At 42.5% G+C, this 12,985-nt stretch overlaps 2 protein-coding genes across 3 annotated transcripts in view; one reads left to right on the top strand and one right to left on the bottom strand.

Annotated features, from left to right (window-relative positions):
- The first annotated feature begins 125 nt into the window (after positions 1-125).
- On the top strand, positions 126-5,102 carry LOC141774042 (5-hydroxytryptamine receptor 1D). The gene is made up of 4 exons (XM_074646347.1): positions 126-401; positions 1,583-1,743; positions 2,670-4,295; positions 4,348-5,102. The coding sequence occupies exons 1-3, from the start codon at positions 239-241 to the stop codon at positions 3,993-3,995; spliced, it is 1,650 nt and encodes a 549-aa protein (XP_074502448.1). The 5' UTR covers positions 126-238; the 3' UTR covers positions 3,996-4,295; positions 4,348-5,102.
- Positions 5,103-5,234: 132 nt separating this feature from the next.
- slc35f3b (solute carrier family 35 member F3b) overlaps positions 5,235-12,985 on the bottom strand; it is a 68,034-nt gene continuing 60,283 nt past the window's right edge. Inside the window, exons 5-8 of one of the 2 annotated variants that reach the window (XM_074646348.1) lie at positions 10,581-10,706; positions 9,908-10,100; positions 9,681-9,770; positions 5,235-8,148 (exon numbers count right to left, since the gene is read on the bottom strand). In XM_074646348.1, the coding sequence (XP_074502449.1) occupies positions 7,904-8,148; positions 9,681-9,770; positions 9,908-10,100; positions 10,581-10,706 (654 nt within the window). In that variant the 3' untranslated portion in view covers positions 5,235-7,903. The remainder of the gene's footprint in view (positions 8,149-9,680; positions 9,771-9,907; positions 10,101-10,580; positions 10,707-12,985) is intronic. The other variant, XM_074646349.1, reaches the window with a different exon arrangement.

The following is a 12,985-nucleotide window of genomic DNA, read 5'->3' as shown; positions in this document are numbered from 1 at the left end:
TTTATTGTGGTTGCATCAGCAAAGGAAGCCCTGAAGGGGTTAACTAAGGTACAGGTGCTCGTGCATCCTCCTCCCTCCCCTTAAAGAGTGATGGAGCTGGTTCACCTGGAGACCGTCCTGCCAGAGGGGGGGAGCAGATGGAGCACATTTAATCACAGACTCATTTAATTTTCCGTCAGGTCACGCTTGTACGTGGCTCATCATGTGAGGATAGCAGTTGTTGTTTGTTGGGTGGGACATGGGTGACCTGGATGGCTCCTGGTCGGTGTCCCTGCAGGCAGCAGCAGCAGCAGTGGAGGTCAACGGGAGCTGGACAGAGGGCGTGGGGCTCGGGATGTCCAGGCAGATCCAGCTGGTCCTGGAGATCCTCATGGTGCTGATGTGTTTGGGCGCTGTGACAGGTAAACTGTTGACTTTTTATTTATTTATTTTTAAAGCATCAACAGAACTTCTAACTTGTTCTTATTCCTAAATGTTGTACTATTTCTTTCATTAATTTAAACACAATGTCCCGCTTAAAGTTTTGATAAGAAACTTACTGTTAAGCAAAAGCACACAAATTCTACATTATATTAACTTGTTCAGGCACCTCAATGATACCACAGAATTACCTTAGTGACCTACTCCATTTTCATGGTCTCACAAATGGAAAATTCTTCATATCTTGCGTCATTTCAGATACATTTTCCTGTCATTGGTCATAAAATATTTGTATTTTGGCAGTTCATGGGATCTTGGCCAAAGTCCTAATAAGACATAATGTGTAACTAATGGCTTAATTCGTAGTTAATAGACCATTTGGACTTCTAATGATGCAAAGATTAGTCATAATCCATTAATAAGTGGGATTGTGAGGTTGCCACGTTGTGAAATATCCCTTTGGCTGATGTTTATCCACCTCCAGCATGACATTTACAGTCTTTTTTTTTGCTTTATACTTCATCAAAAAGACCTTGAAAAGAGCTGCTGGACCAAAATGTATTCATTGTTGAAACGTTTTTATCCAAGGCTTCTTTGATATTTGAAACCAAATGGTTTATTTGAAAGCTAGACCCATTCCCCTTTATTAAGAACCTGCTAACATGAGTAATTAGAAAGTCAGAAGCTCATGACCTTTTATTAATGACTTAATTGACATTTGAAACTGCCAAACTGATGAAGGCCAACTATTGAATTGTTTAAAAGTCATTTTCAATGCTTTCAGCACGAGCAACACAATCCCATTCACCTCTATTGTATGTTGATGGTGGCAGAAGTCTCATATTTCAATGCCTTAAAAAAATGAATCCCTAATTATCTGCATGGATAAACTGACTCTTTACATCCAGTTAGATTTCTTGCATAACGGCACAATTAACAGCTCAGCCTTCTGCAGTGCTGTGTAGTACAAATACATGTTAAGTTGCTATTCAGAACTATTTAGATCAAATTCAGACTGTGCACACTTTTCTTAGTGATTAAATCACAGGTTTTACTGTGTGGGTTTCTGTCTCTGTTGCTGGGTAACAGATGGTTGTTTGGCCTCAAATCTAACCAGTGTGACATCTGTGTTTGTATGTGTGTGTTGTATTTCTGTGTGTAGGTAATATTCTTGTCATTGGTATTGTGGCTGCGACCAAGACTTTCCACTCGGTGAACTCGGTGCTGATCATGAACCTGGCCGTCAGTGACCTCCTGGTGGGCGTCGGAGTGATGCCTTTTGTTGCTTTGTCCATCCTGAACCGTGGATGGGTAGATTGTACTGTATGTCACCTCTGTCCAGTATTACAAAATGCTTGGTAACACTTCATAATAACCTTAATTTATAAATGATAAATTGATAATTAATTAAACTTATTTAATAGTTTTTTTTACTGTTAACAAGCAACAAAATGATAATTAATAATGTTTACTAATTATTAGAAATGCTACAATTTATATTATTCAAGCAGTTTAATTTTGCACATATTATAACATTGTATATACTATATATATAAGTATATGTTAATGATTAAGATTATTTCTAAACCTTTAAGAAACCATTTGTAAAACCTCTATAAACATTTCCTAGATAATTGCAACACTTTAATGGTTAAATGGTTTGTAAAGCATTTATAAACATTATTTGGATGGCTATTATAAAGTTACAAATGATGATTATAATATATTGTTAATAAACACTTTTTAAAGCATCTATAGACATTATTTAGATGGATAGTTAATAATCTGTCAATGGTTAATAATTTGGTTTCTGGTCCATTTCTCTATGTAATGTTTATAGAAGTTTTACATATGATTTCTTTCTTAGGTTTACAAATAATTTAGTAATCACTAACAAATAATATAGTATATAATATGTTATAATGTGTGCAACAATAAACTGTTGATAAATAGTTTACTAATGTAATCAGAATGTAATTGTTATAATATAGAATTTATAAATTAATTATTTCATATTACACAAACTAATGATAAAATAACATTTATTTAGTAAATAATATTATCATGTAATTTTTTGTTAACAGTAAAATAACTATTAACTAAGTTTAATTTACTATCAATTTACCATTTATAAATGATAGTTATTATAAAGTGTTTACAGTCATGTAACATCACAGCATTAGTGTCTGACAAGCTGACGTCTTGTGACTGTGGATGTGATGAGATTGTGTTTCTCTCCCGTGTGACAGGACCTCTGTCTGTACGTGGGTTACACCTCCTCTGTGTACTGCACAGCCTCTGTACTGACATTAGCAGCCATCGCCCTCGACCGCTACCACTCCATCATGGACTGCCTGCGCTACAGCTCCCGCTGCACCCTGTGGAGGACCTTCTCTGTGGTCCTGTGGATCTGGCTGCAGGCCCTGGTCACCAGTTGTCCTCCCCTGCTGGGCTGGAGCTCCGTCAGCTATGTGGTTCCCATGTACAGCTGTGCAGTCAACTGGGCCAGCAGTCCCAGCTACACAGCTTTCATCGCTGCCCTCTCCTACCTCATACCGGCAGGGGTCATCCTCTTCTGCTACGTGAACATCGTCAAGGTGGCCCGCAGCCACGCCAGGAGGATTCATACGTTGGAGGACGCTGTCCAGCGCAGCAGGAACCCGAGCTCTGCCTTCACTCCTGGTGATTCATCTCGCCAGCACTGTGGGAGCCTCCGAGGCCCCTCCACACTCATTTATCATGTGAGTGGACAGTTTGTGTCTGAGGTCAGTAGAGAAGAGGGGGATTATATCAGCCCTGCTCTCCCTGATTCTGCAACGGAGCAGAATAACCCTTCATCCAGACGTTTGTTCTCCTTCCTGGCTCAGAGCACCTCCTCCTCCCAGCCATCCCTGCAGAACTCCCAGCAGCAGCACCACAACCACAACCACGGAGTGGTGCGTCTCTTCCTGGTCATCTCGGCCTTCTTCCTTTGCTGGACGCCTTACATAGGCGTGGCCCTGGTTCAGGCCACAGAAACTGCACTCTCGGGCCAATCCAGCCTCGTCCCACCCTCCGCCGTCACCTTTTCGTACTGGCTGGTGTTGCTGAACTCAGACATCAATCCACTGCTGTACGCTCTGCTTAGCAAACGTTTCCAGGGCGCTCTTCAGGGACTGAGGCAAAAGATAGGAGCACGCCTGGGGAGTGTGGTGGGCAGGGGAGGAGGAGATGACGGCAGGAGCGGTGACCCCTGCACCCTGACCACCCCCACCCATCGTGGTCCACCTTCCAGCTCTGAGAGTTCAACCTGTGATGACTCCAAGTATTCCTCCTCAATTTTTACCGTCAGCACTGACTTCGAACATCACTCTGAGGAGCAGCTATGCAGAGTGTGTCACCATGAAAATACCTCCCCGTCCTCCAGCTGCTCTGTGTGGCAGGATGCTGGTGGTGAAGGGAGGTTGGACTGCCTGCAGGTTCCCTCTCGGCCACAAGAGAGCAGCAGACTACCTTTCTCTGCTCTGACCAAGGAGCGGCAGGCCACTTTCTTCTACGGACAGATAACAGTCCGAGTAGAGCATGATGTCTGTTAGTCTGATACCTGCAGAAAAAATGTTATAGGACTAACAATCATTTTCACTGTCTGTGGACTATTTTTCTCAGTTAATTGATTAATCATTTGGGCCAGAAAATAGTAAAAACAAAAATGCAAATCACAATTTCCCAAAGTTGGCATATTCATTGTGCTTGTTTTGTCTGATCAACAGCCTAAAACTAATATATATTTACTTTAAAGGAACAGTGTGTAGGATTTTGGGGGGATTTATTAACAGAAATGGAAAATAATATTCATAACTATGTTTTCATTAGTGTGTAATCACCTGAAACTAAGAGTCATTGTGTTTTCGTTAGCTTAGAATGAGCCCTTCATATCTACATAGGGAGCGGGTCCTCTTCACGGAGTCCGCCATGTCGCTCCACCATGTTTCTACACAGAACGAACAAACCTAACACTGGCTCTAGAGAGAGACTTTCCCGTTTTTACGTTACCTGAAGGCCACCGTAGTTCTCCGACATGCTTGTGAAACTGCGCTAACGTGAGCCGCAGAGTGCAAAACCGTGGTACCGCCAGCCGCTGTCTGACTTCTGTTGCCACTAAAGTAGTGTTATTATGGTTGGATGACCTCTGAGCGAGGCGAACGGCGTTACCACGGTTTTGCATTTGGTGGCTCACGTTACCGCAGTCTCGGAAAGGGAGGAGTGAGCGGAGGGGTACTCAGTTGGTTGCAATCTGGAACGACAACCAATAGATGTCGCCAAATCCTACACACTGTCCCTTTAATATATTAGAAGACCAGCAAATATTCACGTTTAAGAAACTCAAATCAGAGATCTTTTGGCATTTTTGCTAAAAAAAATTACTTAAATGATTAATCGGTTATGAAAAATAGTTGCCTATTATTTTTCTATCAGTCAACTAATTGATTAATCAATCATTTAAGATGTAAAAATAACATAAAAGCCATATTCAAATGTCTTGTGTTGTATTCCCAGTGTTTTCCGAAACCCCAAAACATTCAGTTTGCTATCATATGAGGCAAATAAAAGCTGCAAATTCTCACATTTGAGGACAAAATTGATTTAAACATCATAAAAATAGCTGCAGATTAATTCTATATCGATCATTTCATATTGCCTGTGGCCATTTGCTGTGATCGGTAATTACGAAGCACAGAACTACAACACCGAGGAGAAAAACAAAACCTGGACAAGGAAATATATTGAAAAGAAATCTTTTATATAGTACATGTGATTACACTTGAAGAGACACCCAACAGTAGATCTAATAATAAACCCGTCATTTATTCACGCTCTAAATACTTCTTCCTCAAATGTGATAATCATATGTTGCATCTCAGTGTAAAAAAATCATCATTCCTTACAAAGGTTTACATTTATGTCTAGCAATAATTCCAGAGGAATACAATATTATAATTTATTGTCATAGAGCATGACAATGGGAAACAGTGCTAATGTATTCTATTGCAAAACAAAGAAAAGGCAGTGAAGTGGACGTCAGCTGTATCTGCTCATACAGTATGTGCATGCTCGTCCTGCAGATGTCACTCACTGTCCCCTCCAGGTTAGTCAGCAACCAAATGCAAAAATAGAAAAAAGTCTCAAACGATGCGTCAAAGAGTTTGCTCCAAAAAAAACTCAGTCAGATGAGTACAAGAAGGGAAGTATTAAAGAGTGTCTCTGCAGCAGTCTGTGGTGGCACTGTAAAAAACAGATGGCACGTAGCGAGCATGTGTGGTCGCGTGATGTTCATACATTCACAACAAGGCAGAGTTTCCACCGGTTGCTTTGCAACGCGTGTGCCTTCTCAGGTTCATCTCGGTTGTTGACTTGCCTCAAAAATGTGATAGATGGAAACAGTAAGACATGTTTTTTTTTTTTGACAAAGAGCAGATGGGGAGCCATTCTCATGTGTCGGCACACCTCTCTTCAAGCCACAGTGAGACAATCTGTCTTATTTTCTTCAGGAAAAAACAAAAATTTTAAGTGATAATTGCCGCGGATTAGTTTATGTGCATATAAGTCTAGAAAGTGAATTTAAAAGGAGGCTCAGTGATAGCTATGATTGATGTTCAAAGTTATTAAAGGGGTAGTTCCAAGGTCTCATCAAGCCTGTCTGTCATATATTAAGCTGTTAGTGCTTTTAGTCCATCCAAAGATTGGCATACCTGAAGAATGAATTGCGAAAATGGGCCAGTTAAAGGGACAGTAAGTAACTTTTTACATTTATAAATCATTTTTTATTGCCAATGTGTGAACAGGTTGTAACCTAACCTAAAAAATGAGACCTTTCGTGACTTTCTGGGTTTCCTCTATCAGCCTGTAGACTGCTTTTAATGTGAAGAACCCGGGCCCGTTTATCTGGGAAAATCCAACGTATGTGACGTCATGCGGACTTGCGAGTGCCTTAGCCGTAGCCAGCGTTCGGTTAGATATGGAGTCCGCTAACGGCAACAAACGACCAAGGAGGGTGAAAAGAGGAGATGTCACATGTCATCAATGCGTCATATCTTTAGGGTACAACACATGCGCAGTAAAAATCTGGTCTGCACTTGCCGAAATTGAGCCAATCGCAACGCACGACCGCAGCTCCAGTTACACTGCCCATATGTTATACCCCAGAGCTCAAGACCCGTGTCCCAGCCTCTTTCAATAGGCCTTGCAAACAACCCCCCCCACCACCACAACTTAGAGTCCAACACAAACTCTACGGAAGCACAATAAAAACAAAGTTATATCTAGTGAAGCCCGTCTTGCAAATCAGGAATGTGACCAACGTCGGGGGGAAAACGTAGTGTTGTGGGAATATAGCAGAGCCAGTGTTAATAGGTGTCACTGTTAACAAGCAATTTCTGATTCTTACAGAGAGTCCCTTTAATAGTTTGAACTGCTAATGGACAGTTAAAAATATTATTTGAATGACAATTCATGTAAATACATGTATTACCTGTATTGCTCGGTAAATAAACCGTTTGTTGTCTCGGTAACAGAAAATGCGAGGCAAGCGCTTTATGGATGGACTGAAAGCACTTTTTCTCACGCATTGAAAACAATAGAGAAACTGGTTTTAGATCTCTCGTGACTTAACTGTGGGCCTGAGCGGTGGGTGACAGCGTTGACAGAGTGGAAGTCTAGCCCCGGGAAAGCACATAACCACGGGGGGCCAATCGGCATGGTCGAAAAAAGACCTGACATCATCTCTCAGGATGAACAGGCGTTGCGAAAGCGTCTTCATCTGAGATTGATCCTCAGGTGTCCAGACAGGTCCCTTCACACCAAGATGAGCCCACTGGGTCCACAGCTCCTCCAGGACATCCACGGTGTGAGACACAGCTATGTACAGTGCACGAAAGGCAGGTATTTGTCATTAAGTTTACACCTGAGGGACGCCACTGTGGGCCTCCCTTTTTTGTTTTCAGGCATTCAGCATTTTAGGCATTCTTCTTTGGATCTTAAAGGTGTGTAAATGTGTGCATGTTAAAAGACAACAAGTCCACGCGGTGTTAGGCCTGCCTCGAAAAAAGCCGTTTTTTCTCAGAACTGAAAAATATCAGGCAAGTTGGCAAGTCTTCCCAGGCGCAAAGGACGTAAGTGAATCCATGGAATGATTAAGAGGTAAAAGCAAAATTAATACATGACTCAGTCAGTTATACCTGATAATCTTTTGGGGGTTACAATTGATATTGTCCATGCACCAACTCTGATAACTTCTGAGTGGAATGGACGCCAAAAATGATATGTGCCTCCTGCATCTCCCCCCTTGACCGAAATGTTACTGATCAGAGGGCAGTCTAAAATACTTTTTTTCCATCCAGGGAGCGTCGTGAAAGAGAGGGCAGGTCTCCGACATCGACATTAAGAGGTTGTTAATGTGCCTCCCTCCCTGTGTCTGTGTGTGTTTGCATGGTAATATTTCATGGAGTCAATGTGCAAATGTTGTCATGGAAGGCCTGGATCTCCCTCTCCAGTTGAGGCTTGTGGTGGCGCCTGCCTCGCCGTTGCCCTCTGCTGGCTCGTCACGCTTCTTGCGCAGCTTCGTGCTGAGCTGGATGATGCACTGGTCCCAGTCCTCCGGTAACAGCAGCATGAGGAAGCCCAGGCAAATGATGAACACAGCAATGAGGCGCACTGTGTTGAAGTTAATTTCACATGTGTAGAGGTCCACCACTGTAAAAAATAAGGAGGATGTATTAGTATCAGCATATGAAGGAATTTGTAAACATAACAAGAGTTGATCAGTATGCAAAGTGGAAGGCAAGTTAAGTTTGTACATAAAATCACCAATTATACAATGAGAAGGAAACCAATTCTATCCTTCATCAAATATTGATGATACCTTTTGGGGGGATTTCAATGCCATCAATTATTTAATGGTGCAATGTGTAAGATTTGGCCAGAAGTTTAGTGCGCATATCTGGGCAAAGACAGGTGCGAGACAAAAAAAATACTTAACTGTAGGGCACAAAGGAGGTCTGCACACTGTTAGGCTCCAAATAAATACTTTATTTCTCTTTATCTCTTTATCAAGGCAACGTTTCGATCTACAAGATCTTCCTCGGGCAAGTGTGATAGAGAAAAACAGGCGTTTGTTGTAGAGAATTTTAGTTTAAAACAAAAAAGGAAGTAACATTATCGACAGAACGTGAAGAAGTAACAGTTTAGAAGTCTATGCGTTGTGCTGCGGAGATATCTACTGCAAGGAGCATGCTAACCAGCTCGCCCCGGCCCGTGCTGCCTTGTAATAATACCACTTGTAAAACCGAGAGGCGATAGTGAGTCACTGTGGCGTCCAGTCTGCCCGCAGTTCAACATGAGAGGATGAAGACGTAGAGTTGCCCGAGGGGTTTGTCAATCACGTTGAAGGTACAGGGTCCATCTATGATTTGATTTTGTACGTTTTGTTTGTTTATTGGATTAAATCGAAAAGGGCAGAAATGAGAAACCGACTCGTAATTTAATTTCGTCCTCCCCACCGCTAGAAGATTACTGGATCAGCAAACTTTCTGTTGCTGCCGTTACGCATGTAAGACCCAGCACTGCTGACCCCGCTCTCCTCTACTTGTACACTACTTCTCCTCAAGTGAAGTAGTCTTCTGGTGGCGTGGAGGAAACAACCATTTCGAGGAATGAAAATACGAGTAGTTTTCTCATTTCTGCCACTTTGGATTTAATCCCATAAACAAACAAAACAAGTACACGGACTGTACAGCCCTCGGTTAGTTAACCATGCCCGGCACCTGGATTCTCGTGATGTCACAAGATCAAGTGAGAATCGCAGGATCAGATGTCACATGAAAATCTTTCTTGTCAGGCTTCAGGTAATGCGTTTGTGTCCAGCCAGCCAGATACGGACCATGGGACCAATCAGCGTCCTGTGAGGAGCTACTGCAGCTACGGGCGTGGCTTAGGCATGTGAGATGTGGTGAGACCATAATGTGTCACTGCATAACCATGCAACGAAACGGACTGTTCGTTCTAAAGAACAATGGCGGCTCCTGAAGAGGTTAGTGTAGATGCTGAAATAGTAAAGAGTATTTCTTCATTGAAAGAAGAGTAAAGTACGGCAAAGTATGGTGAAATGAGAGGTGAAATGCTGCCTCCTATATGTTTGGAGCATGTGGCTACATCTTACACATTGCACCTTTTAATGGTGGCCAGATGTAAAAAGTTAGGTCTGGGAGGAAAGTCAAGAGACTTACTGGCATTTACAGGAACACTTAGGACGATGCCAAGGGAGATTAATGTTGGGTACGTTATCGCAATGCCAAAGTTCACCAGGACGTTGAAAGCTGCAGGAAGAAGCACAATCAGAGCAGCAGTAGACTACACAGTAAGGGATGAGAAACCACAACACTTGCGAAATGATATTCATGGGTTGCATAATCGTTGCAGTATCGACATTGCTTCATATGTCGTGTTTCCGTACCAAACTGCAGGGCTGCGACCCCACAGAGGTAGAGCCAGGGGACGTCTGCGAGTGAGCCGATGTACTCCACGTGTGTAAAATACAGGATGACCGGCACAAAGCTGATGAAAACAAAGTTGGCGCTTCCAACGATGCTCAGAAAGAGTGCAGCCTCTCCAAATTTGGCACTGCCCAGGACCATCTTGAAGAGCACCTGAGGACAAACGGGGAGGAGAGTCGTGAATGCACAGAATCTGGCCCCTTAAGGAGTAGAGGGATATTGCAGAAGGGGTGCACCTGCCAAGTACCTGGCATGTCTCTGGCACCGGGCCGCTGCTGTCTGTTTATCACATTAGGCAGCACAGACAGCAGGGCAGAGGAGACCAGAGCCACGTCAAAATATAGCTTTCTGTCCCGTAACCTCCTTGATCGGGACGTCGCAGCCCGAGGCCAGCAACCAAACACTCACATATCACGCGCTTCTGTCACCTGAGTATTACATTTCACACTGTTGCTGCCACCTGGTTACATAAGTAGAAGGGAACTCGTCCAGGATTTCTTACATAACACTATTCATACATATGTTTTTACATTTTATGTTCCACTGCCAATGAAGGTGTCACTACAAGGGAGGGTTATGGGAGGACACAAGCTCAGTTATGTTCTTTGCAATTGATCAAATGCAAACAGATACCTTGTAGAGCGCTGACATCGAAGCAGAGGCCACGACCAAAGTAATGCCGATGACCGAGTGGCTGTGGAATCCATCCGCATAGGTCATCATTACAATGCCTGCTATGGCCAAGATAGCAGCTACTATCTGTAGAGACAGAGAGAGAGAGAGGAGGAGGAACATCAGCGAATGACGGATGGACGACACGCTGCTTCTCAGTGAGGTGATAAAGACGCTCCAGCCTTCACTGCTGTGTACCGACACAGCAGGCACACATGGCACATTGTTTGTCACTGCTGAAGCATCACAGTACAAGGTTTGTTATGTTCTAATTAATACGAGGGTTTTGTTTCATAGTCAGCAGACTGCTCATCTTGTATTTACAGTTTCACACATACAGGCAAACACAAACACATATACACACACTCAATGGTGGAATATAACTAAGTACATTCACTCAAGTGCTGTACTTAATTTACATTTGATGCTACTTTATACGTCTACTCCATTACATTTCAGAAGGAAATATTGTTCTTTTTACTGCACTACATTTATTTATTTATTAAGCTAGTTAGTTCACATATTAAGATTTTACATTTCAGTTCAAGGTTTCTATTAAAGGGGAGTTTGTCGCTCCGTGGGATCTCTTGTTGGGTCTCTAAATTATAGAGTATATGGTATAGACCTGCTCTATATGATAAGCGTCTTGAGATAAATTCTGTTATGATTTGACGCTATATAAAAATGAATTGAATTGAACATACAAAAATACTTATTAATACATATTATAAGCTAAAAAGATACAATATTTAACTATTGGTTTCCGAGCTCTTTTGCTTGTGACCCCTTACAAAAAATTAGTTGTTGGCTGTTCCTGTGGAGAGACATTTCCCCTTTAAACCGCTCACATGGTTTAATTTAAGTTTGAAGCCCGAAGAAGTCAAACTCTCCAATATTTCACAAAAAAAATCAAAGACTGGATAAAGTAAAAAAAAAAAAAAATAATAAAATTAATACAGATTTGTGTATCAGAACTTTGCTCTTTCATCTTTCCTCTCCCATTAAATTATCTGACAACAGCTCAGATTTATTTGAGGTAATAAGTAATATAATAATTTTCTGCAAAACCAGTACTTTTACTGTAATACTTTAAGTAAATCTAGCTGATAGTACTTCTGTACTTTTACTTATATGGTTTTAAATGCAGGACTTGTACTTGTAATGGAGTATTTTTACATTTATGTATTGGTATTTTTACATGAGTAAAGGATCTGAGGACATCTTCCACGACACACTCCAAATGAAACCAGCTCTCAGATTCACAACGCAAGTGCTTCCAACACAGGACAGGCAGCCTCTACAGTGTTGACTTGATTGTCTGGCATTGATTTTCGTTACACTGCCGTCATGTTTACAACCGAATACCCCCCTTCGATCCACCACTTCTCACACCCACTCCCACTCCCTTCCTCTGGGATTATCACAGCTTCGAAACGTCACCAAACCATCTGTTTCATCCCGCTTTCAATCAGCCTTGAAGATTCTGAACCAAGATCTTCCATCTATGCTTTGTTACACTTCCAACATTTGTCTTTGCTCTATGTTTGAGTGCATATGTGTGTGTGTGCGAGTGTGTTGAAGAGCAGCGATGGGGACACGGTGCAGTCCAGCTGAGTGGATTAAGCTCTGCATTAAAGAGGTGTCAGGAAGATAAATGAACCGTGTGTTTTTGCTCGGCCAGAGCCCTTGGGCACCTTTGGCAAAATGGTTCTTTCTGCACTGCAGGCTGCCTGTCAGTCACAGCTACACCTTTCTTTACGCATTTCTTGTGATGGACTGTTTGCTTAGAAGGTCAGCGACCCTGCACGTGTTGGTGGTTTAGTTTCTTGAGATGTTTCAGCACAATGTGAGAGTCAGAGGAGGACAGACGTCACAAAACCTGCCCATTTATGCGATTAAAGTGTTATTGCTGCAGTATGCGGATGTGGATTGAGCTGTATCTGACTCCCCTTTACAGTTGATAAATCCAAATGCACAGCTCAGCTAAAAGGCTCTTCAATTCATTTCACGACCTTCTAACCTGTGCGGTCCGTTCTGATTTTACCACCATCTTTTTATGTACGCAATATCCCTGAAACAACCCGCATCACTGTTTAACTAGGATGATTTAGCATCCCCCATCTTTCTCCCTCCCCTCCTTCACTTTCATGACAAACTCGTCCAAGATCCCCTGCATTGCTGCAGACATCCAAAACACTGCAATCCCCACCACCAAGCCAGAGAGAGAGAGAGAGAGAGAGAGAGAGAGAGGGAAGCTGGGGGTGTGAAAGAGAGAGAGAAGCAGCATTATTACAGTATTTGTCTCTTACCGAGGCCTTTCATCGCAGATAATGTGGGTGGGGAGTTGGGGCATTCATGCACGAGGG

The sequence above is a fragment of the Sebastes fasciatus genome, chromosome 9 (assembly GCF_043250625.1).
Source record: "Sebastes fasciatus isolate fSebFas1 chromosome 9, fSebFas1.pri, whole genome shotgun sequence".
Classification (NCBI taxonomy): domain Eukaryota; kingdom Metazoa; phylum Chordata; class Actinopteri; order Perciformes; family Sebastidae; genus Sebastes; species Sebastes fasciatus.
This window is presented reverse-complemented; position numbering and strand designations above follow the sequence as displayed.

What these genes read in the sequence shown, in the direction of transcription:
- LOC141774042 (XM_074646347.1), top strand. Translation starts at nt 239, where the DNA reads ATGGGTGACCTGGATGGCTCCTGGTCGGTGTCCCTGCAGGCAGCAGCA. An exon ending in GTGTTTGGGCGCTGTGACAG is followed by an intron (nt 402 to 1,582) that starts GTAAACTGTTGA and finishes TTCTGTGTGTAG; the next exon opens with GTAATATTCTTGTCATTGGT. An exon ending in GTGGATGGGTAGATTGTACT is followed by an intron (nt 1,744 to 2,669) that starts GTATGTCACCTC and finishes CCCGTGTGACAG; the next exon opens with GACCTCTGTCTGTACGTGGG.